Source organism: Eleutherodactylus coqui, chromosome 13 (genome assembly GCF_035609145.1).
Source record: "Eleutherodactylus coqui strain aEleCoq1 chromosome 13, aEleCoq1.hap1, whole genome shotgun sequence".
Lineage (NCBI taxonomy): Eukaryota > Metazoa > Chordata > Amphibia > Anura > Eleutherodactylidae > Eleutherodactylus > Eleutherodactylus coqui.
In genome coordinates, this window is record NC_089849.1 from 15,475,954 (window position 1) to 15,500,507 (window position 24,554).

The window sequence follows — 24,554 nt, forward strand, 5'->3', positions numbered from 1 at the left end:
GGGGGGGATGTCACCAGGTGTAGAGCTGACAACGGGGTCTGGCAGGGGGGGATGTCACCAGGTGTAGAGCTGGCAACGGAGTCTGGCAGGGGGGGATGTCACCAGGTGTAGAGCTGACAACGGGGTCTGGCAGGGGGGGATGTCACCAGGTGTAGAGCTGACAACGGGTCTGGCGGGGGGGATGTCACCAGGTGTAGAGCTGACAACGGGGTCTGGCAGGGGGGATGTCACCAGGTGTAGAGCTGACAACGGGGTCTGGCAGGGGGGGATGTCACCAGGTGTAGAGCTGACAACGGGGTCTGGCAGGGGGGGATGTCACCAGGTGTAGAGCTGACAACGGGGTCTGGCGTGGGGATGTCACCAGGTGTGGAGCTGACAACTGGGTCTGGCGGGGGAATGTCACCAAGTATAGAGCTGACAACGGGGTCTGGTGGGGGAAGGTTACCAGGTGTGGAGCTGACAACTGGGTCTGGCGGGGGGAATGTCACCAGGTGTAGAGCTGACAACGGGGTCTGGTGGGGGGATGTCACCAGGTGTAGAGCTGACAACGGGGTTTGGGGGGGGGGGGATGTCACCAGGTGTAGAGCTGACAATGGGGTCTGGCGGGGGGGATGTCACCAGGTGTAGAGCTGACAATGGGGTCTGGCGGGGGGGATGTCACCAGGTGTAGAGCTGGCAACGGGGTCTGGCAGGGGGGGATGTCACCAGGTGTAGAGCTGACAACGGGGTCTGGTGGGGGGATGTCACCAGGTGTAGAGCTGACAACGGGGTTTGGGGGGGGGGGATGTCACCAGGTGTAGAGCTGACAATGGGGTCTGGCGGGGGGGATGTCACCAGGTGTAGAGCTGACAACGGGGTCTGGCAGGGGGGATGTCACCAGGTGTAGAGCTGACAACGGGGTCTGGCAGGGGGGGATGTCACCAGGTGTAGAGCTGACAACGGGGTCTGGCAGGGGGGGATGTCACCAGGTGTAGAGCTGACAACGGGGTCTGGCGTGGGGATGTCACCAGGTGTGGAGCTCACAACTGGGTCTGGCGGGGGAATGTCACCAGGTATAGAGCTGACAACGGGGTCTGGTGGGGGAAGGTTACCAGGTGTGGAGCTGACAACTGGGTCTGGCGGGGGGAATGTCACCAGGTGTGGAGCCGACAACTGGGTCTGGCGGCGGGGGGGATGTCACCAGGTGTGGAGCCGACAACTGGGTCTGGCGGCGGGGGGATGTCACCAGGTGTGGAGCTGACAACTGGGTCTGGCGGCGGGGGGATGTCACCAGGTGTAGGGCTGACAACTGGGTCTGGCGGGGGATGTCACCAGGTGTAGGGCTGACAACTGGGTCTGGCGGGGGGATGTCACCAGGTGTAGGGCTGACAACTGGGTCTGGCGGGGGGATGTCACCAGGTGTAGGGCTGACAACTGGGTCTGGCGGGGGGATGTCACCAGGTGTGGAGCTGACAACTGGGTCTGGTGGGGGGATGTCACCAGGTGTAGGGCTGACAACAGGGTCTGGCGGGGGGATGTCACCAGGTGTAGGGCTGATAACAGGGTCTGGCGGGGGGCTGTCACCAGGTGTAGGGCTGACAGCTGGGTCTGGCGGGGGGATGTCACCAGGTGTGGAGCTGACAACTGGGTCTGGCGGGGGGATGTCACCAGGTGTGGGGCTGACAACGGGGTCTGGCGCGGGGATGTCACCAGGTGTGGAGCTGACAACTGGGTCTGGCGGGGGGATGTCACCAGGTGTGGAGCTGACAACTGGGTCTGGCGGGGGGATGTCACCAGGTGTGCAGCTGACAACTGGGTCTGGCGGGGGGATGTCACCAGGTGTGGAGCTGACAACTGGGTCTGGCGGGGGGGATGTCACCAGGTGTGGAGCTGACAGCTGGGTCTGGCGGGGGGGATGTCACCAGGTGTGGAGCTGACAGCTGGGTCTGGCGGGGGGGATGTCACCAGGTGTGGAGCTGACAGCTGGGTCTGGCGGGGGGATGTCACCAGGTGTGGAGCTGACAACTGGGTCTGGCGGGGGGATGTCACCAGGTGTGGAGCTGACAACTGGGTCTGGCGGGGGGATGTCACCAGGTGTGGAGCTGACAACTGGGTCTGGCGCGGGGATGTCACCAGGTGTAGGGCCGACAACGGGGTCTGGCGCGGGGATGTCACCAGGTGTAGGGCCGACAACGGGGTCTGACGGGGGGATGTCACCAGGTGTAGGGCCGGCAACGGGGTCTGGCGGCGGGGGGATGTCACCAGGTGTAGAGCCGGCAACGGGGTCTGGCGGCGGGGGGATGTCACCAGGTGTAGAGCCGACAACTGGGTCTGGCGGCGGGGGGATGTCACCAGGTGTAGAGCCGACAACTGGGTCTGGCGGCGGGGGGATGTCACCAGGTGTGGAGCCGACAACTGGGTCTGGCGGCGGGGGGATGTCACCAGGTGTGGAGCCGACAACTGGGTCTGGCGGCGGGGGGATGTCACCAGGTGTGGAGCCGACAACTGGGTCTGGCGGCGGGGGATGTCACCAGGTGTGGAGCCGACAACTGGGTCTGGCGGCGGGGGGATGTCACCAGGTGTGGGGCTGACAACGGGGTCTGGCGCGGGGATGTCACCAGGTGTGGAGCTGACAACTGGGTCTGGCGGGGGGATGTCACCAGGTGTGGAGCTGACAACTGGGTCTGGCTGGGGGATGTCACCAGGTGTGGAGCTGACAACTGGGTCTGGCGGGGGGATGTCACCAGGTGTGGAGCTGACAACTGGGTCTGGCGGGGGGATGTCACCAGGTGTAGGGCCGACAACGGGGTCTGGCGCGGGGATGTCACCAGGTGTGGAGCCGACAACTGGGTCTGGCGGCGGGGGGATGTCACCAGGTGTGGAGCCGACAACTGGGTCTGGCGGCGGGGGGATGTCACCAGGTGTGGAGCCGACAACTGGGTCTGGCGGCGGGGGGATGTCACCAGGTGTGGAGCCGACAACTGGGTCTGGCGGCGGGGGGATGTCACCAGGTGTGGAGCCGACAACTGGGTCTGGCGGCGGGGGGATGTCACCAGGTGTGGAGCCGACAACTGGGTCTGGCGGCGGGGGGATGTCACCAGGTGTGGAGCCGACAACTGGGTCTGGCGGCGGGGGGATGTCACCAGGTGTGGAACCGACAACTGGGTCTGGCGGCGGGGGGATGTCACCAGGTGTGGAGCCGACAACTGGGTCTGGCGGCGGGGGGATGTCACCAGGTGTGGAGCCGACATCTGGGTCTGGCGGCGGGGGGATGTCACCAGGTGTGGAGCCGACAACTGGGTCTGGCGGCGGGGGGATGTCACCAGGTGTGGAGCCGACAACTGGGTCTGGCGGCGGGGGGATGTCACCAGGTGTGGAGCCGACAACTGGGTCTGGCGGCGGGGGGATGTCACCAGGTGTGGAGCCGACAACTGGGTCTGGCGGCGGGGGGATGTCACCAGGTGTGGAGCCGACAACTGGGTCTGGCGGCGGGGGGATGTCACCAGGTGTGGAGCCGACAACTGGGTCTGGCGGCGGGGGGATGTCACCAGGTGTGGAGCCGACAACTGGGTCTGGCGGCGGGGGGATGTCACCAGGTGTGGAGCCGACAACTGGGTCTGGCGGCGGGGGGATGTCACCAGGTGTGGAGCCGACAACTGGGTCTGGCGGCGGGGGGATGTCACCAGGTGTGGAGCCGACAACTGGGTCTGGCGGCGGGGGGATGTCACCAGGTGTAGGGCCGACAACTGGGTCTGGCGGGGGGATGTCACCAGGTGTAGGGCTGACAACTGGGTCTGGCGGGGGGATGTCACCAGGAGTAGGGCTGACAACTGGGTCTGGCGGGGGGATGTCACCAGGTGTAGGGCTGACAACTGGGTCTGGCGGGGGGATGTCACCAGGTGTGGAGCTGACAACTGGGTCTGGCGGGGGGATGTCACCAGGTGTAGGGCTGACAACAGGGTCTGGCGGGGGGATGTCACCAGGTGTAGGGCTGACAACAGGGTCTGGCGGGGGGCTGTCACCAGGTGTAGGGCTGACAGCTGGGTCTGGCGGGGGGATGTCACCAGGTGTGGGGCTGACAACGGGGTCTGGCGCGGGGATGTCACCAGGTGTGGAGCTGACAACTGGGTCTGGCGGGGGGATGTCACCAGGTGTGGAGCTGACAACTGGGTCTGGCTGGGGGATGTCACCAGGTGTGGAGCTGACAACTGGGTCTGGCGGGGGGATGTCACCAGGTGTGGAGCTGACAACTGGGTCTGGCGGGGGGATGTCACCAGGTGTGGAGCTGACAACTGGGTCTGGCGGGGGGGATGTCACCAGGTGTGGAGCTGACAGCTGGGTCTGGCGGGGGGGATGTCACCAGGTGTGGAGCTGACAGCTGGGTCTGGCGGGGGGATGTCACCAGGTGTGGAGCTGACAACTGGGTCTGGCGGGGGGATGTCACCAGGTGTGGGGCTGACAACTGGATCTGGCGCGGGGATGTCACCAGGTGTGGAGCTGACAACTGGGTCTGGCGCGGGGATGTCACCAGGTGTGGAGCTGACAACGGGGTCTGGCGCGGGGATGTCACCAGGTGTAGGGCTGACAACGGGGTCTGGCGCGGGGATGTCACCAGGTGTAGGGCTGACAACGGCGTCTGACGGGGGGATGTCACCAGGTGTAGGACTGACAACGGGGTCTGACGGGGGGATGTCACCAGGTGTAGAGCCGACAACTGGGTCTGGCGGCGGGGGGATGTCACCAGGTGTAGAGCCGACAACTGGGTCTGGCGGCGGGGGGATGTCACCAGGTGTGGAGCCGACAACTGGGTCTGGCGGCGGGGGGATGTCACCAGGTGTGGAGCCGACAACTGGGTCTGGCGGCGGGGGGATGTCACCAGGTGTGGAGCCGACAACTGGGTCTGGCGGCGGGGGGATGTCACCAGGTGTGGAGCCGACAACTGGGTCTGGCGGCGGGGGGATGTCACCAGGTGTGGAGCCGACAACTGGGTCTGGCGGGGGGATGTCACCAGGTGTGGAGCCGACAACTGGGTCTGGCGGGGGGATGTCACCAGGTGTAGGGCTGACAACAGGGTCTGGCGGGGGGCTGTCACCAGGTGTAGGGCTGATAACAGGGTCTGGCGGGGGGCTGTCACCAGGTGTAGGGCTGACAGCTGGGTCTGGCGGGGGGGGGGGGGGGGGATGTCACCAGGTGTGGAGCCGACAACTGGGTCTGGCGGCGGGGGGATGTCACCAGGTGTGGAGCCGACAACTGGGTCTGGCGGCGGGGGGATGTCACCAGGTGTGGAGCTGACAACTGGGTCTGGCGGCGGGGGGATGTCACCAGGTGTGGAGCTGACAACTGGGTCTGGCGGGGGGATGTCACCAGGTGTGGAGCTGACAACTGGTTCTGGCAGGGGGATTTCACCAGGTGTAGGGCTGACAACTTGGTCTGGCGGGGGGATGTCACCAGGTGTAGGGCTGACAACTGGGTCTGGCGGGGGGATGTCACCAGGTGTAGGGCTGACAACTGGGTCTGGCGGGGGGATGTCACCAGGTGTAGGGCTGAGAACTGGGTCTGGCGGGGGGATGTCACCAGGTGTGGAGCTGACAACTGGGTCTGGCGGGGGGATGTCACCAGGTGTAGGGCTGACAACAGGGTCTGGCGGGGGGCTGTCACCAGGTGTAGGGCTGATAACAGGGTCTGGCGGGGGGCTGTCACCAGGTGTAGGGCTGACAGCTGGGTCTGGCGGGGGGATATCACCAGGTGTGGAGCTGACAACTGGGTCTGGCGCGGGGATGTCACCAGGTGTGGAGCTGACAACTGGGTCTGGCGCGGGGATGTCACCAGGTGTAGGGCTGACAACGGGGTCTGGCGCGGGGATGTCACCAGGTGTAGGGCTGACAACGGGGTCTGGCGCGGGGATGTCACCAGGTGTAGGGCTGACAACGGGGTCTGACGGGGAGATGTCACCAGGTGTAGGGCTGACAGCTGGGTGTGGCGGGGGGATGTCACCAGGTGTGGAGCTGACAGCTGGGTCTGGCGGGGGGATGTCACCAGGTGTGGGGCTGACAACGGGGTCTGGCGCGGGGATGTCACCAGGTGTGGAGCTGACAACTGGGTCTGGCGCGGGGATGTCACCAGGTGTAGGGCTGACAACGGGGTCTGGCGCGGGGATGTCACCAGGTGTAGGGCTGACAACGGGGTCTGGCGCGGGGATGTCACCAGGTGTAGGGCTGACAACGGGGTCTGGCGGCGGGGGGATGTCACCAGGTGTGGAGCCGACAACGGGTCTGGCGGCGGGGGGATGTCACCAGGTGTGGAGCCGACAACGGGGTCTGGCGGCGGGGGGATGTCACCAGGCGTGGAGCCGACAACGGGTCTGGCGGCGGGGGGATGTCACCAGGTGTGGAGCCGACAACGGGGTCTGGCGGGGGGATGTCACCAGGTGTGGAGCTGACAACTGGGTCTGGCGGCGGGGGGATGTCACCAGGTGTGGAGCCGACAACAGGGTCTGGCGGGGGGCTGTCACCAGGTGTAGGGCTGATAACAGGGTCTGGCAGGGGGCTGTCACCAGGTGTAGGGCTGATAACAGGGTCTGGCGGGGGGATGTCACCAGGTGTAGAGCTGACGAGTCTAGCGCGGGGATGTCACCAGGTTTAGAGCTGACAACGGGGTCTGGCGGGGGGGATTTCACCAGGTGTAGCGCTGACAACAGGGTCTGGCGGGGGGGGGGGGGATGTCACCAGGTGTAGAGCTGACAACAGGGTCTGGCGCTAGGATGTCACCAGGTGTAGAGCTGACAACAGGGTCTGGCGCTAGGATGTCACCAGGTGTAGAGCTGACAACAGGGTCTGGCGCTAGGATGTCACCAGGTGTAGAGCTGACAACAGGGTCTGGCGCTAGGATGTCACCAGGTGTAGAGCTGACAACAGGGTCTGGCGCTAGGATGTCACCAGGTGTAGAGCTGACAACAGGGTCTGGCGCTAGGATGTCACCAGGTGTAGAGCTGACAACAGGGTCTGGCGCTAGGATGTCACCAGGTGTAGAGCTGACAACAGGGTCTGGCGGGGGGGATTTCACCAGGTGTAGAGCTGCCAACAGGGTCTGGCGGGGGGGATTTCACCAGGTGTAGAGCTGACAATGGGGTCTGGTGGGGGGATGTCACCAGGTGTAGAGCTGACAACGGGGTCTGGCAGGGGGATGGCACGAGGTATAGAGCTGACAACAGGGTCTGGTGGTGGGATGTCACCGGGTGTAGAGATGACAACGGGGTCTGGCAGGGGGATGTCACCAGGTGTAGAGATGACAACAGGGTCTGGCGGGGGGGATGTCACCGGGTTACTGCAGTCACTGCGGTCAAAGATGGCCCAACACCGGACTGAAAATTGTGAAGAAAATCCAGTTTCAGCACCTTCTATGTGCGTCCCCCATACTTTTGGCGACCGTACTCGCTTCCTCCGTAAAGGGGTTGTACTAGAATAGGCTTATCTAAGTATTGGCTAGGTGATAAGTGTCTGATTGGTGGGGGTTTCACCACCGCTCCCCCCACCGGCCCGAGACCAGGGTTCCCATATGCCCTCTTCTGCTCAGTATGTGTAAGAGGTCTCAGGGTGCATATGCTCCTTTGTCTGATTGGTGGGATTTACACACAATTACTTGAAGGGATTTCTTAATTATTTTTAACTGAATTTAGGCTTTAAAAAAAAAAAAATCTATTCCTCTGAACGCCCAATTTTTGTTTCATTTAATATCTCATCTAGTACAAGACCCGATCAGTATATTCTATATCAGTATCACAGTATGATCTTGTCCCATTCGTCCATGAATAATAAAGTTTTTCTATTGTAAGCCCCATGAGTGCAACATATCCGACATGATCAGTGATGTGAATGAGCGTTACCTTTCACTTTAGTAGCGACGGGATGGCGTCTATAAGGGCCGCCGACCAGCATGGAGGCACGACATGTGCCATAACGGCAAATACGAGAAATACCCGTACGACGAGGCTGGAATAGGGAACGCCCCCCCCCCCCCCCCCGGATGTTCCACTCCCCTTATTTCAGGTAATTGTTTTTTTTTAGCTTCATATATACCATTGCAGCTTCATGATAATTAGGCTTAAGAAAAGGTGCAGCAGTTGCACTGAAACGCGTTGTCTGCCCATGTGCTCCACTTGTACATCCGTCGTGGAGTTTAGTGTTTGTATGTATCATGGCTTGTCTAGATTAAAGAGATTCCCAAGAAGTTGGAGTCTCAGTGGTGATAACCTGGGCTTCGTCTACCAATAGGAGGGGGTTCTGCAGCTCTGCGGCGTCATTCATCTGGATGCTTGCAGCAGAAGAGGCCACCTCTACTTCCAGTAGGACTACGGGTCTGACACTTGGTCCATCGGGCCCGGGTGGGCACACCAGGCGAGTCCCTTTAACTTATTCCTTTATTGTTGTCTTGAACCATCCATGTGAGGCGTGTTCCTGCTCATTGACCAGGATGACCGTCAGCGTTGGGGTATATTCACACATGGCGGACCTGTTGCATTCGTTTCCACATCTGAAATCAGCTGCATTCATCTGGGGATGCTTCAGCATCAAACGCACTGATGTTTGTAGCTCCAATCAGATGAACAGGATAGTTCTACACATTTCTGTAACTAATCTGCCGGGTGTGAACATACCTTTAGTAGACCCCTAAGAGTCCATCTATTTCACGCAATGCAGAGAAACCACTTCAACGTTTCTTCCAACCCGATCTTTTTGGAAAGAACTTCAAAGTATGATGGAACATCAGAGTTCAAAAGTGTAAGTGCGCCGGCCGCTCTCCAGCACTCGTAAGCAAGGAGATAAGCGTCGCACACTGTATATTTCTGTCCCGGCCCCAGCGTGAAGCTCTACAGGAGCTTAAGTGATCAGACCCCAGGAAGAAGCAGCTCATACACCAACTATGTGACCCGTGCATCCCACGCCATGTTATAAACGGCCTGTCATACCCCAGATGACAGAAAGCAAAGCTCACATCAAGCCTGAGCAGTATCAGGATAACCATGCACTAGTGCCACCTGCAGGGGGTGCTATAGTGCTCATGCACAGCTGAAGCATGTGGGAGCAGGGGTAAACTTTAGATTTTGCACAAAGGAAGTGTGTGCCTGTTGGAAGCCCCCTAATTGTAGAGAGCTGGACCTCCGTGACGGACACGAGCTGCAGGACAATTATGGAGCGGTAACATCACTGTGACGTTACAAGACTCCTCAGAATCAGGGATTGGAAGCAACATAAGAAGTCATTACTTGCTTCACATTTTCAGCCTTTTGCGCGCATGCGCACAGCGTTTTTGCAGAATGAAAGTTGTTTTGCACGCACATTACTGTACTTTTTGCACAATCACATACGCAAAACAATACGCACCAACGCTCCCAGCCAGCAATCAGTCTAACGAGTTCCTGATGTGCTTTTTCCTGCACAATGACGCAGCGTTTCACACATCTCCCAACGTATACAAGAGTCCAATGACGCACCAATTGTCACGACAGCTGAATGTCGCCATAAAAGATTAATTCACAATTGTGCTTTTTTTGGTCAGTCTCCAAGAAAAAAATGTAACGAAAGCGATCAGAAAGTCATATGTACTCCAAAATGGTACCAATAGAAGCCACCGGTCATCCCGCAGACAGCACCGTTCACGGAAAGATGAAAACGTTATGGCGGTCAGGAGATTGTAGAAGAAATTACAGCAAAAACACAACCGTATATAAGTTTGTCACAATCACACTGACCCACCGACAACATATGCCGTAACAATATGCCCCCCAAAGAAAAGAAAAACTGCAGGATTTTAGTCCATTATATGGTACATTGAATACCACTGAAAGATATAAACTTGTCCCGCAACAGACGAGCCCGCAGACCGCTACAGCGACAGAAAACAAAGTTACGCTTTTTTTTTTTTTTTGAAAGCTGGTAGGAGAAACCGAAAATTGAAAAAGGGCCGATCCTTAAAGGGTTAAGAACCGTTCTTATCCTCAGCGCACACGATCGAACCGGGAGCAGATGGCCTATTAAGATCTACTAGTGAGTGAAAAAAGTGTAAAATGCATAAAGAGCCACAAGGATGAGCAGACAGCACAGCAACACAGACCCCAGAAGGTTTTTGTAATTTTTTTTTATTTTGTTGTTTTCTTACAAGACTCCCAAATCCAAAGGATTCTTCATCTAGAAGTTCCTAAGAAGAAATGAAATAAAATTCACGTTAATGAAGCACACTTTTCGCTGTCTTTTGGTATAAAAAAAAAAAAAGGGTCAAACACACCGAACCCCCCCCCCCCCCCCTTGCAAAGGAAGTGGAATTCCATCAGCATTTCATTCCTCTTATGAGCGCAGAAGGACTTTTCTTGCATATGGCTTCCTTACACCAAGCCTTGTCTGGACTTTGGACCCTCCTGCAGCTCCCCAGTTCTCCACCTGGCATCTACCTGTCTGCCAGGACCACAGGTGCGACAGTTGATCCTTCTACCTAATATCTGGCTGTTCACACCAGGTAAGTCCATTTTTCTCCTATTTCATCACCGTTAATATATTTTGGAGCGCAGTCCTGACCCCTCCTCCTCTATCCTCAGGATAGCTCATCACTAGTTGATCGACTGGGGATTTCAATGAGAGCCGTGGCCGCAGTTACAAGTGCCGGCCACTACACGGAGGCGGATAAATGGATAAAACATCCAAAAATTATTTATTAAAAACTGGCACACGACGGGTATTACCGCATTCGTATCGACCGAGAGAATGAAAATATGTTATTTATCTCACACGGTGAACGCCGAAAAACAATTTACAGAAACCACCGCCAGAATTGCTATTTCTTTTGTTTGTCTCCTAAAAAACGTTATAAAAAGCCATTCAGAAGTCGCGTGTACCTCGGAATGTACCAATACAAATCACCCGCTTCCTGCATGACACCGGCCCTGACGGAGCTGCCAGAAAAACAAAGAGGTTTATATTGTGCAAAAGTAATTTAAAAATAAGTCTGTATAAACCCGGCCCCGCAGTAATTGTGCCGAACAGATAAGGAGTCGTTATTATTACCGAATGGTGAACGCCATAAAAAATGAATAAATGAAAACAATAATGGAATTTGTGGGCGTTTTTCCATTAAGGACATGGCGACAGCGCCTAAATCTAATATTCTGGAAATCTGACGCCTGGTAGAACTAGATCTGGTGTTCGGCCGCATCCCCTATAACCAGTGAATAGTCCGGCCGCGTTATACACACACACACTAGATTCTTGACCAATCCCACCAAACTCTGCAGGTTCAGCAACATTTAGCACCACGCATGTTACACAGACGCCGCCTGTGGAGTCATCACAGGAAGCTGTGTGGGTTCACATGTATGCCGCCAGACTCTGGGGTAATAGTAGGAAGGTGCGCGGGTTCACATGTATGGCACCAGACCATGGGGGTCATGGCAGGAAGGTGTGCGGGTTCACATGTATGGCACCAGACTATTGGGTCATGGCAGGAAGGTGTGCGGGTTCACATGTATGCCGCCAGACTATGGGGTAATAGCAGGAAGGTGTGCGGGTTCACATGTATGGCACCAGACTATTGGGTCATGGCAGGAAGGTGTGCGGGTTCACATGTATGGCACCAGACCATGGGGGTCATGGCAGGAAGGTGTGCGGGTTCACATGTATGGCGCCAGACCATGGGGGTCATGGCAGGAAGGTGTGCGGGTTCACATGTATGCCGCCAGACCATGGGGGTCATGGCAGGAAGGTGTGCGGGTTCACATGTATGCCGCCAGACTATGGGGTTATCGCAGGAAGCTGTGTGGGTTCACATGTATGCCACCAGACTATGGGGTTATAGCAGGAAGGTGTGCGGGTTTACATGTATGCCACCAGACTATGGGGTCATGGCAGGAAGGTGTGCGGGTTCCCATGTATGCCGCCAGACTATGGGGTTATCGCAGGAAGCTGTGTGGGTTCACATGTATGCCGCCAGACTATGGGGTTATAGCAGGAAGGTGTGCGGGTTTACATGTATGGCACCAGACTATGGGGTTATAGCAGGAAGGTGTGCGGATTTACATGTATGGCACCAGACTATGGGGTTATAGCAGGAAGGTGTGCGGGTTCACATGTATGACACCAGACCATGGGGGTCATGGCAGGAAGGTGTGCGGGTTCACATGTATGGCACCAGACCATGGGGGTCATGGCAGGAAGGTGTGCGGGTTCACATGTATGCCGCCAGACTATGGGGTTATCGCAGGAAGCTGTGTGGGTTCACATGTATGCCACCAGACTATGGGGTTATAGCAGGAAGGTGTGCGGGTTTACATGTATGCCACCAGACTATGGGGTCATGGCAGGAAGGTGTGCGGGTTCCCATGTATGCCGCCAGACTATGGGGTTATCGCAGGAAGCTGTGTGGGTTCACATGTATGCCGCCAGACTATGGGGTTATAGCAGGAAGGTGTGCGGGTTTACATGTATGGCACCAGACTATTGGGTTATAGCAGGAAGGTGTGCGGGTTCACATGTATGACACCAGACCATGGGGGTCATGGCAGGAAGGTGTGCGGTTCACATGTATGGCACCAGACCATGGGGGTCATGGCAGGAAGGTGTGCGGGTTCACGTGTATGGCACCAGACCATGGGGTCATGGCAGGAAGGTGTGCGGGTTCACGTGTATGGCACCAGACCATGGGGTCATGGCAGGAAGGTGTGCGGGTTCACATGTATGGCACCAGACTATTGGGTCATGGCAGGAAGGTGTGCGGGTTCACATGTATGCCGCCAGACTATGGGGTAATAGCAGGAAGGTGTGCGGGTTCACATGTATGGCACCAGACTATTGGGTCATGGCAGGAAGGTGTGCGGGTTCACATGTATGGCACCAGACCATGGGGGTCATGGCAGGAAGGTGTGCGGGTTCACATGTATGGCACCAGACCATGGGGGTCATGGCAGGAAGGTGTGCGGGTTCACATGTATGGCACCAGACCATGGGGGTCATGGCAGGAAGGTGTGCGGGTTCACATGTATGGCACCAGACCATGGGGGTCATGGCAGGAAGGTGTGCGGGTTCACATGTATGGCACCAGACCATGGGGGTCATGGCAGGAAGGTGTGCGGGTTCACATGTATGGCACCAGACCATGGGGGTCATGGCAGGAAGGTGTGCGGGTTCACATGTATGGCACCAGACCATGGGGGTCATGGCAGGAAGGTGTGCGGGTTCACATGTATGGCACCAGACCATGGGGGTCATGGCAGGAAGGTGTGCGGGTTCACATGTATGGCACCAGACCATGGGGGTCATGGCAGGAAGGTGTGCGGGTTCACATGTATGCCGCCAGACCATGGGGGTCATGGCAGGAAGGTGTGCGGGTTCACATGTATGCCACCAGACTATGGGGTTATAGCAGGAAGGTGTGCGGGTTTACATGTATGCCACCAGACTATGGGGTCATGGCAGGAAGGTGTGCGGGTTCCCATGTATGCCGCCAGACTATGGGGTTATCGCAGGAAGCTGTGTGGGTTCACATGTATGCCGCCAGACTATGGGGTTATAGCAGGAAGGTGTGCGGGTTCACATGTATGCCACCAGACTATGGGGACATGGCAGGAAGGTGTGCGGGTTCCCATGTATGCCGCCAGACTATGGGGTTATCGCAGGAAGCTGTGTGGGTTCACATGTATGCCGCCAGACTATGGGGTTATAGCAGGAAGGTGTGCGGGTTCACATGTATGCCACCAGACTATGGGGACATGGCAGGAAGGTGTGCGGGTTTACATGTATGGCACCAGACTATGGGGTTATAGCAGGAAGGTGTGCGGGTTTACATGTATGGCACCAGACTATGGGGTTATAGCAGGAAGGTGTGCGGGTTCACATGTATGACACCAGACCATGGGGTCATGGCAGGAAGGTGTGCGGGTTCACGTGTATGGCACCAGACCATGGGGTCATGGCAGGAAGGTGTGCGGGTTCACATGTATGGCACCAGACTACAGATAGCAGCGTGCTGCACACGCAGCTCACGTTAGACGTTATTCACTCACTTTGAAACAATGCCATCGGTTTTCGCCAACCTGAGAATGGAGTCATCAGATTCTCCCTGTCAACAGAACACAGATTAACTCTTCTGCCGGGTAGTTACAAACGCTTCATGTGCACATATGTCATAAGTGGGGCCGGGAGTTTGGCCAAAAATCTAAAGCGCATTCTTTTTTTTCCTTAATCTCTTCTTGATTTTAATTACAATTTTCTTTTTTGTTGCTAAGCAAGCTAAAAATACAGAGACCCCTTTTTACATAAGAGAATCACATACACGGCAATCCCTTATATATACAGATTATCAGAAGTGAACGGGAAAATCCTAATCATCAGTACTCATCAGGGTATTGCCATGTATGCGATTGCCTAATGTAAAATAGGGTCTACACTTTAGCTACATACACCTGAACGATGGGGCATTAGAATAGTGCCTCAGCAAAAATGTGATCGAATTCCTTTAACTACATATAAGAGGTTCTGCAGCAGCCAGGTTGTGCATTATGAGGAATAACCTACGCCTATTACGAATCATCAATACAAGTCATCGCCCTAGAGAACTGCGACCTATATAAATGCACTCCGTCCGCCGCTTTCTGCATGCACAGTCACAGATCTACTTGGTGATGTATTTAGAGAACAGACAACCTGATGGTCTCTAAATACATGCAAATGAAGCTAGCTACTAATGCAAAATGATGGCTCAAAACTGTCACTTTCTGTCGAATTTTGAGTGATCATCTTTGCGTGTAAATGGACCTGAATACTCTTAGGCCTCATGTCCACAGGCATAATTGAATTGTGGAATCCCCATGGGTCTCCCGTGCGGATGATCCACAGTTCAATATGCCCATAGACTATCATTAGGCATCTGCAGGTATTTAAATACCTGCGGATGTTATTTTTTTTTCCTGCGTGTGAATTGCACATGGGAAAAAAAAAAGTAGCATGCTCCATTTTTCTGCGGATCCCGCAGGGACAGCTTCCACTTAAGTCAATGGAAGCTGTCAGATCCACAACATGCCCGCCGCTGACACTGCAGACGTGCCACGTAGCCAAGGAAAAGCTGCAGATTTAAAAACCTTAAAAGAGGCATGCCGCATGCGCACGGCACTTCAGGCACATCAGCCGTACAGAAGAGATAATCCGGCCGCGATGCAGAAGACCCGCGCTGCGTCCGGACAGGTAAGGCGAAATGTATTTTTTGCTTCATGTCTGCGGGCACGGCAGGAATCTGTTGTGGGATTCCACACTGAGAATCCGTGCATGCCCGTGGACATGAAACCTTTGGGAAATACGTATAATTTACCTTGTGACCATCAAGTCATCTAACAGGACTAGTGTTATCAGGTAGCAGGAAGAGGACGGCTACTTACCATCCTACGAATGGTGCCACAGATGGCATAGGTCTTGTGCTGGCCGGTAACTCTGCCTGTCACCTTGTCAACCTACAAAGGGAGACAATACAAGATCAGACGCTGAATACTTGCATCCCACGGCTAGCTGCAAGCTGTACAGCTACTCTGCAGCCAGCAAAGGGTTAACGCATCATACACTGGAGACGGGGTAAACAAGCCTGTAATAAAGCCGCAACCGCAGAAACGGAGCCAAACTGATAACAAATAGCAGAAGCATTACTAAAGGATGATGTAAGGGAGCGGATTACAGCTGCTGCTGAGGACGAGATAAGTGTCGGTACACGCTGCTCTCCAGAGGAGCCGCCGGCTGAATGCTTAACCCCTTCACAGCCACCAATGATAAACCGACGCCGGCTGGTGATGAGGGGTGGATAGAGCGGGCTTGGGAGCCATCAGCCCTCATGACACTCGGGACCTACTGAAGGCTGCCAAGGCAGGAATGCATAGATGCTTATCAAATCCCACCTGTGGCAAGACTTCATCGGCAACATTAAAAAATCACTATACACAGCAATACTTAAATTGCTGTATATTGTACAAGCAATCAAATGATCGCAAGTTCAAGTCCCTTGTAGGTGGGAACTAAATAGCATTGCAAAAAAAAGGCAGCCTTATTGCACTCAGTGCTGTAAAAACTAAACACCTTAAAAGATGGCGCAATTGCATTCTTTTTTTTATTTCTCTCCACTTCTTAAAAGTTTGTACATGTTTTCCCACATAATACAGTATAATAAATGGTCCCATTAAAAATTATGATTTGTTGCACAAAAAACAAGCTCTCATCACGGCGGCGACAATGGAAAAGTTAAGAAAAAAAAAAAAGTTACGGCTCTTGGAAGGTGAGAGACAAGAAAAGACAAATTTTTAAAAAAATCTCCCGCCCTGAAGGGGTTAACCTTCTTATCCTGTACACAAGATGCAGACTGCAGGCATGGAAGCACTTATGGGTAATTACTGTAGTTGCGAAAAGGGAGGTTTAATTTTACCATGTATCCTCCAAATAGCGTTATTTACTGCCGGCTGAGGTTCTGCAGCAGCTGCGGTGTATTTGCACACATCGCTGTATAGGCAAATGACTGTTCTGTGTGCACTTACCTCGGCAAGATTGATCTGGATGGAGGCATGGTCCTTTGCTCCGATAATTCTGTTGCTGGCAGAGCTGCAGAGAAGGGTTCACATTAAAAACGCAAGTAACCGCGCCGATATAGTGAGCTGGAGCTCCATGTACAAGATGGCGGAGAGCAGATCTGTCAATCACGCTGCAGCAGCCCCCACCGGCCTACGGCTGCTCAGCCTGTAGTCACCAGGCCCAGCGCCACCCCAATAATCGTATTGCTTCACAGCACGCAGTCGCCACTTTAAGAGTGCGTTCACACAGCGCTGATTTGCTGCAGTTTGGAATTGCAGATTTTGGAGCAGATCTGCAAATTTCACCCCTTCAATTTGAACCAATTGAAAGGGTGAAATCTGCAGCAAATCAGCGCCGTGTGAACGCACCCCTAGTCACGCACATCATACCCTCCGACAAGCACCATGCAGATATAACGTCCTTCCTTACCATTTGCGGGGGACGTACAAGTCCACGAATTCACCAGCGTCGTTCTGCATGCTGAAGCTTGGCTGATGTCAGACGGAGCTGCCAAAATAAAACCCGCCATTAATTTTCACAACAAGCAACAATCAGCCCCCCCCCGACATCCGCTATACAAGTACAGGCTGGGAAGCTGAGCCTACCGCATCTGTGGCCGGTCCCGGCTGCGTTATACAGCTGACACCCACCTACAGCGACCCTCGGGTCCAAAAACAAAGATGGCCACACCGGCTTCTCCGACTACCTGATAGACTAAGGCTGAATGCTAGTGCGCAGCTTCACCTGCCTTGATTGACCGGCGCTGCCCACATGTTCAATGCTGACCAGTCACAGCAGCATGTAGACGACCAATGCATACTAATACACTGCGTACATCAGGTATCAGGCAGCGGTGCGGCCATCTTTGTTTCTCCAGGATCGAAGCATCACTATAAAACTGATCTTGGGTGTTTAACCCCTTAGGCTCTGTTCACATCTGAACTGGAAGCCCCATCTGAAGTCTGTGGTGCAGACCCAGCATAGAATCCCAGATGAAATAGTGCATCATGCTGGGCTATACACTCCGGAAAAACCGCTGGAAGGCAGGATGGAAGCTGAACGACCTCGTTACAGTCAATATCTGGACTATTCTGTCACCGGACGGATCCATCCAAACAGGGATTCCTATAAAGGAGCAGAAGAATGGAAAGCAAGCGCTGGGGTGAATTCACCCTTAGATGCCGCTGTCAGTACTGACCGCAGCATCTAAGTGATTGGAGAGGGAACACCAGCGGTGATTGAATCACAGGGTGCCTAAGGGTTGTCAGCAGCTGAAGGCCTCCAGGACCGGCCATCTCCGTAACCTACTCTACCAGCTGCGGAAGACTACTGTTGCCGTGTATAGCAGAAGTGATCAAGGCGTCCAACTTACACTATATACACGAGGGGGTACCCAAAGGTAAGAGCAGTGGTCTTCTGCTGTGCGGGCCGTCACTAGTAGCAGCTTCTACTGCTAGGTGATATCTGCGGTACCCTTCTGGGTGGTATTCCAGCTGACGCTGCCAGGACAGTTGCGTTTGGCTCCAGTGAATTGTTTTCCCCCAAGTTGTTCAGTTTTTCACCCCTTGTGACGGCGGATTCATACGAACACCGCGCCGCTGGGAAGTGGTTTCATCCTCCACTGCTGAAAGCACTCGTAAAAATAAAGTCACGATGAGCGAGATCGGCCGAGTCCGGAGGATGAGGCGAGGAGTTCGCGGTTTTCGTCATAAATTGCTCAACAACTCCGTGCCATGTGGGCAAACAAGTGACTGGTTCGTCCATTGTGACAACGTACCGGCCCACATAGCGCTGAGTGTGAACCGGCATGACACCCTCGCCTCCCCCTCCGTACTCACCTGATCTCGCTCTGCCCGCCTTTTTTTTTTTTTTTTACAAGTGTTTTGAGCAGTGGAAACAAAATATCCCAGCGGCTCGTTGTTCACATGAAGCCGGCCTCACAAAAGAGGCGAAAAACTGAACTTGTTGGGAAAAAAAATTTAAAAATTTGAAACCGCTGAAGCCGAATGTGACCGTCTCCAACAAAGTCGGCTGGCGAACTGCCTCGGGGGGGTGGGGGGGTGGGGGGGGGTGTTCAGCAGACATTCACCTAGCACCAGACGCCGGTACTAGTAACATCCCGACCACCAGATTACGACTGCCGTTTCTTTTGGCTGCCCCCTCATATACTGGAGGCTCAAAAACCCTTCTCTTATTGCATTCACTTTAATAGGAATCAGCCTGCAGTACCAACCCGGGCCACTAAACGATGTACGGAGCTTTTTGCCGAAAAACTGCTCAGTACATAAAGACACTGACCCGAGAACAGACGGATACTAGGGGATCCAGGTGGTACACCTCCACCGAACTACTATGGATGACCGACATCCCCTGAGGTCAGCAATAGCCAAGAGTGGGCCAACCCCTTTAAAGATCATCATACCTATGATGCCACGAATTGTCCTGGCTGTGCAGTGACGGGACCACCGCAGTGAGACACGGGACACAACATGTATAACAAGCAGTAAAGGGGGAGTAGGATAGTGAGAAGCGGCAAAGAAGCGCCGCTGATCTACCGCAATGTGTTCCAGAGACATTCAATCCGGTTACCTACAAGTGCAAAGCAAAGCTCCCCCTGAGAGCGAGGACACCCTGCTCCACATCGGATGAAGTGCATTATACAGATTGCTTTAGAAACCCACATTCAGCCGAATGTACGCCATCCACGGTAGCCAATAGTCGCAATATTCTGTTGGTCATTAGCGCAATAAGCAGAGCTGCACTCACTAGTCTGCTGGTGGAGTCACTGTGTACATACATTACTTATCCTGTGCTGATCCTGAGTTACATCCTGTATTATACCCCAGAGCTGCACTCACTATTCTGCTGGTGGAGTCACTGTGTACATACATTACTTATCCTGTGCTGATCCCGAGTTACCTCCTGTATTATACTGCAGAGCTGAACTCACTATTCTGCTGGTGGAGTCACTGTGTACATACATTACTTATCCTGTACTGATCCTGAGTTACATCCTGTATTATACCCCAGAGCTGCACTCACTATTCTGCTGGTGGAGTCACTGTGTACATACATTACTTATCCTGTATGACCCTGAGTTACATCCTGTATTATACTCCAGAGCTGCACTCACTATTGTGCTGGTGGAGTCACTGTGTACATACACTACTTATCCTGTACTGATCCTGAGTTACATCCTGTATTATACCCCAGAGCTGCACTCACTATTCTGCTGGTGGAGTCACTGTGTACATACATTACTTATCCTGTATGACCCTGAGTTACATCCTGTATTATACTCCAGAGCTGCACTCACTATTGTGCTGGTGGAGTCACTGTGTACATACACTACTTATCCTGTACTGATCCTGAGTTACATCCTGTATTATACTCCAGAGCTGCACTCACTATTCTGCTGGTGGAGTCACTGTACATACATTACTTATCCTGTACTGATCCTACATCACATCCTGTATTATACTCCAGAGCTGCACTCACTATTCTGCTGGTGGAGTCACTGTGTACATACATTACTTATCCTGTACTGACCCTGAGTTACATCCTGCATTATACCCCAGAGCTGCACTCACTATTCTGCTGGTGGAGTCACTGTGTACATACATTACTTATCCTGTACTGACCCTGAGTTACATCCTGTATTATACCCCAGAGCTGCACTCACTATTCTGCTGGTGGAGTCACTGTGTACATACATTACTTATCCTGTGCTGATCCTGAGTTACATCCTGTATTATACCCCAGAGCTGCACTCACTATTCTGCTGGTGGAGTCACTGTGTACATACATTACTTATCCTGTGCTGATCCCGAGTTACCTCCTGTATTATACTGCAGAGCTGAACTCACTATTCTGCTGGTGGAGTCACTGTGTACATACATTACTTATCCTGTACTGATCCTGAGTTACATCCTGTATTATACCCCAGAGCTGCACTCACTATTCTGCTGGTGGAGTCACTGTGTACATACATTACTTATCCTGTATGACCCTGAGTTACATCCTGTATTATACTCCAGAGCTGCACTCACTATTGTGCTGGTGGAGTCACTGTGTACATACATTACTTATCCTGTACTGATCCTGCGTTATATCCTGCATTATACCCCAGAGCTGCACTCACTATTCTGCTGGTGGAGTCACTGTGTACATACATTACTTATCCTGTACTGACCCTGAGTTACATCCTGCATTATACCCCAGAGCTGCACTCACTATTCTGCTGGTGGAGTCACTGTGTACATACATTACTTATCCTGTACTGACCCTGAGTTACATCCTGTATTATACCCCAGAGCTGCACTCACTATTCTGCTGGTGGAGTCACTGTGTACATACATTACTTATCCTGTACTGATCCTCAGTTACATCCTGTATTATACTCCAGAGCTGCACTCACTATTCTGCTGGTGGAGTCACTGTGTACATACATTACTTATCCTGTACTGATCCTACATCACATCCTGTATTATACTCCAGAGCTGCACTCACTATTCTGCTGGTGGAGTCACTGTGTACATATATTACTTATCCTGTACTGCTCCTGAGTTACATCCTGTATTATACTCCAGAGCTGCACTCACTATTCTGCTGGTGGAGTCACTGTGTACATACATTACTTATCCTGTACTGATCCTACATCACATCCTGTATTATACTCCAGAGCTGCACTCACTATTCTGCTGGTGGAGTCACTGTGTACATATATTACTTATCCTGTACTGCTCCTGAGTTACATCCTGTATTATACTCCAGAGCTGGACTCACTATTCTGCTGGTGGAGTCACTGAGTACATACATTACTTATCCTGTACTGATCCTGAGTTACATCCTGTATTATGCTGCAGAGCTGCACTCACTATTCTGCTGGTGGAGTCACTATGTACATACATTACTTATCCTGTACTGATCCTGAGTTACATCCTGTATTATACTCCAGAGCTGCACTCACTATTCTACTGGTGGAGTCACTGTGTACATACATTACTTATCCTGTACTGATCCTGAGTTACATCCTGTATTATACTCCAGAGCTGCACTCACTATTCTGCTGGTGGAGTCACTGTGTACATACATTACTTATCCTTTACTGATCCTGAGTTACATCCTGTATTATACTCCAGAGCTGCACTCACTATTCTGCTGGTGGAGTCACTGTGTACATACATTACCTATCCTGTACTGATCCTGAGTTACATCCTGTATTATACTCCAGAGCTGCACTCACTATTCTGCTGGTGGAGTCACTGTGTACATACATTACATCCTGCATTATACTCCAGAGCTGCACTCACTATTCTGCTGGTGGAGTCACTGTGTACATACATTACTTATCCTGTACTGCTCCTGAGTTACATCCTGTATTATACTCCAGAGCTGCACTCACTATTCTGCTGGTGGAGTCACTGTGTACATACATTACTTATCCTGTACTGATCCTGAGTTACATCCTGTATTATACTCCAGAGCTGCACTCACTGTAACCAGATACAACATACAACCACCATTACATTAGGCCGGGGCTGCAGGCTATTAGTCTCCGGTGTCTCCTAGGATGCTGCCGGGGATCTTTAGGCCTCCAGACACGTGTGCGCCTCTCTATGTGCCTCGCCCGATACTTGGCGCCAAACTACGAGCACCGCTCCGTTATACGGATGTTCCCCACCCCTAGCGCTGCGCTATCACGGGGTTACAAGCGGCTACAGACTGTTTAGACCCCCCAACACCGCGCAGCAGAGCGCTCACCTACTGCTCACAGTAATGGCTGACACGAAAGAGGAGGTAGCACCGCCCCGGAAGTAGAGAAATGAGGGCCGCTGACGAGAACACTTCCGGGTGTGTAACCTTCAGAGCGGAAGTCGTAAGCGCTGCCATGGTAACAACTGAATCAGAACACTAGAGCTAAAATTGTATTGTGAGTCGGACATGCGGCGGCCATTTTCGTGTAGGGCAACTAGTACAGGCGCTAATGCCAGTCTACAGAAAGATGGCTCCTTTTTAAAGCGACATGATTATTATTTAGAACTGCTTCATGTTTTGTTGATAAGGGAGAAGTTATTTTAGATACATTTATAATTATTAAGGACTGGGAGAAATTAAAAATTAAACTGCAGAAGTACATTTATGTGTGACCCAGATAACTGGCGCGGGAACATAAATGGCCGCCTATATAAATACAGCTCGGCTGATTTAACGCTTATTCACACAGGCGAGTGCGATTTCAGTCAGTGCGTTTTAGTGTAACCCTTTTATCATACGTGCGGAAAAAACTGAATGTGACCCAGTAGCCGTCGTCACGCTCATTGAGGCGTTAAAAAAGCGATGAAAAGTGCGCCGTTTTTATCACACACCCATCAAATTTTAATGCCAATTTCGGTGTTTGAAAACACAACAAAATAGGAACGTGCTGCAATATTTTTTAATCATGGATGACGAGTCTGTGAAATCAATGGCGTGTGTGACGGACGGCATTCACCCATTCACCTCAATAGGTTCACGTTCTGTCAGTTGCATCGCGCCCGTGCGGATAAATCTTTGAACGGGACGCCATCAGCTGAAATGAGTCTCATAAAATAATGTTATGAGCTGATAGGAAGTGGGGCGCCGATTCTGAGGATGCCGCTCTCATAGCTTCCACCCCGTTCCCACCATCCACCTGCAAAGGAGCAGCTCCTTGTATATAGCAAACTACTTACGCGTGCGCTGATAATCTAGAGGATTCTGCAGCCGCAAGCATTGGGGTCAGCATACTGCGGCAGTACTTTTGGGAGTTAAAATCAGGAATGGCGCCGACAACGAAAAACTACAATGGAACGACCTGCGGCTCTTCTGCGTTTCAGAGTCATTCCTGGTTTTGGCTAGTACTGATGCAAAATCCCATAATGGGGTCTGTTGGGCAACATTCAGATCCATTGTACAATGGTTCCGACACACGCCAATGGCTCCCATTATGAACAGAAACTAGCATGAACAGAGCGCTAGGATAAGCGTGGGCAGCTGTGTCTCCTGGGGGCATCCGTGACTGGTGTTCTGTGATCTACCCGTCTACTGGGCCCGAGGGCTGTGATGTCCAATACCTGTTAGAGGTGGTGCCCAGGATTTTTACCATCAATGACCTATTCTGAGGCTAGGTCATCAATAGTATTAGTTGATCAACAGGGGTCCACGGCTCAGCTGTTCACCAGTCCGGATTGGTATTGCATTAAAGTCGATGGGAGCTACGCCTACATTACCATCCCGGTGAGCATCAATGAAGACATTATCGGCTTCCAGCGTGGTCCACACGGATGGCGGCTCAGCGAACAGCTGAATGTTGGGGATCCAGAGTAACAGACCCCTGCTGATCAACTATTGGTGACCTATCCTGAGGATAGCTAACAGTCCCGGACAACCCCTCTAAGTGTGCGCTCCCCCTTATACTAGATACTGATGTCTATGTATGTGACCATTCTAAAACGTTCTACAACTGCATACTACAGTCATGGACAAAAGTTTGAGTCTGACATATTCCGGTTTTTACAAAGTTTGCTGCTTTGGTGTTTTTCGATCGGTTAGTCAGATGTTTCTACAGTTACTGAAGTACAATTCTAAGCATTTCATAAGTTTTTACACTTTTATTGATAAATACATCAAGTTTGAACTCAATTTTTACAGTGATGACCCTTAGGCTGGGTTCACACAGGGCATATTTGCTGCGGAAATTCCGTGCGGAGTTTCGCTGCGGCAAATCTACCCACGGCCGCTAATCTCGTGATTAGCCAGTCATGTGGACGAGATTTCTCAGGAATCTCGTCCACACGGGGCAGGCCAATCTGATGCGGTAAGTCAGGCAGGAACCGCGGCTGCGGCTTTAGAATAGGCAGTATGTCTGTTTATTTTTTCTTTCCGCTGCGGCCGCGCTCTCCTTTATTGGAGCGCCGGCCACAGCGGAAGAGCGAGCGGCCAGGCCGCTTCAAAGCCGTTGGGGGCTTTTCC

At 53.1% G+C, this 24,554-nt stretch overlaps 1 protein-coding gene across 2 annotated transcripts; it reads right to left on the minus strand.

The window, feature by feature from the left end:
- Positions 1 to 10,098: 10,098 nt before the first annotated feature.
- Positions 10,099 to 22,427, minus strand: RPS21 (ribosomal protein S21). Of its 2 annotated transcripts, none has more exons than XM_066586168.1 (6): positions 22,326 to 22,427; positions 16,992 to 17,069; positions 16,529 to 16,592; positions 15,392 to 15,463; positions 14,024 to 14,079; positions 10,099 to 10,173 (listed from the first exon to the last, which is right to left on the minus strand). In XM_066586168.1, exons 2-6 carry the CDS (start codon positions 17,039 to 17,041, stop codon positions 10,164 to 10,166), a joined length of 252 nt encoding a protein of 83 aa, XP_066442265.1. In that variant the 5' UTR covers positions 17,042 to 17,069; positions 22,326 to 22,427; the 3' UTR covers positions 10,099 to 10,163. The 2 variants fall into 2 exon arrangements, with proteins under 2 accessions (XP_066442265.1, XP_066442266.1); XM_066586169.1 differs by having other exon boundaries at positions 22,330 to 22,364.
- Between the last annotated feature and the right edge of the window lie 2,127 nt (positions 22,428 to 24,554).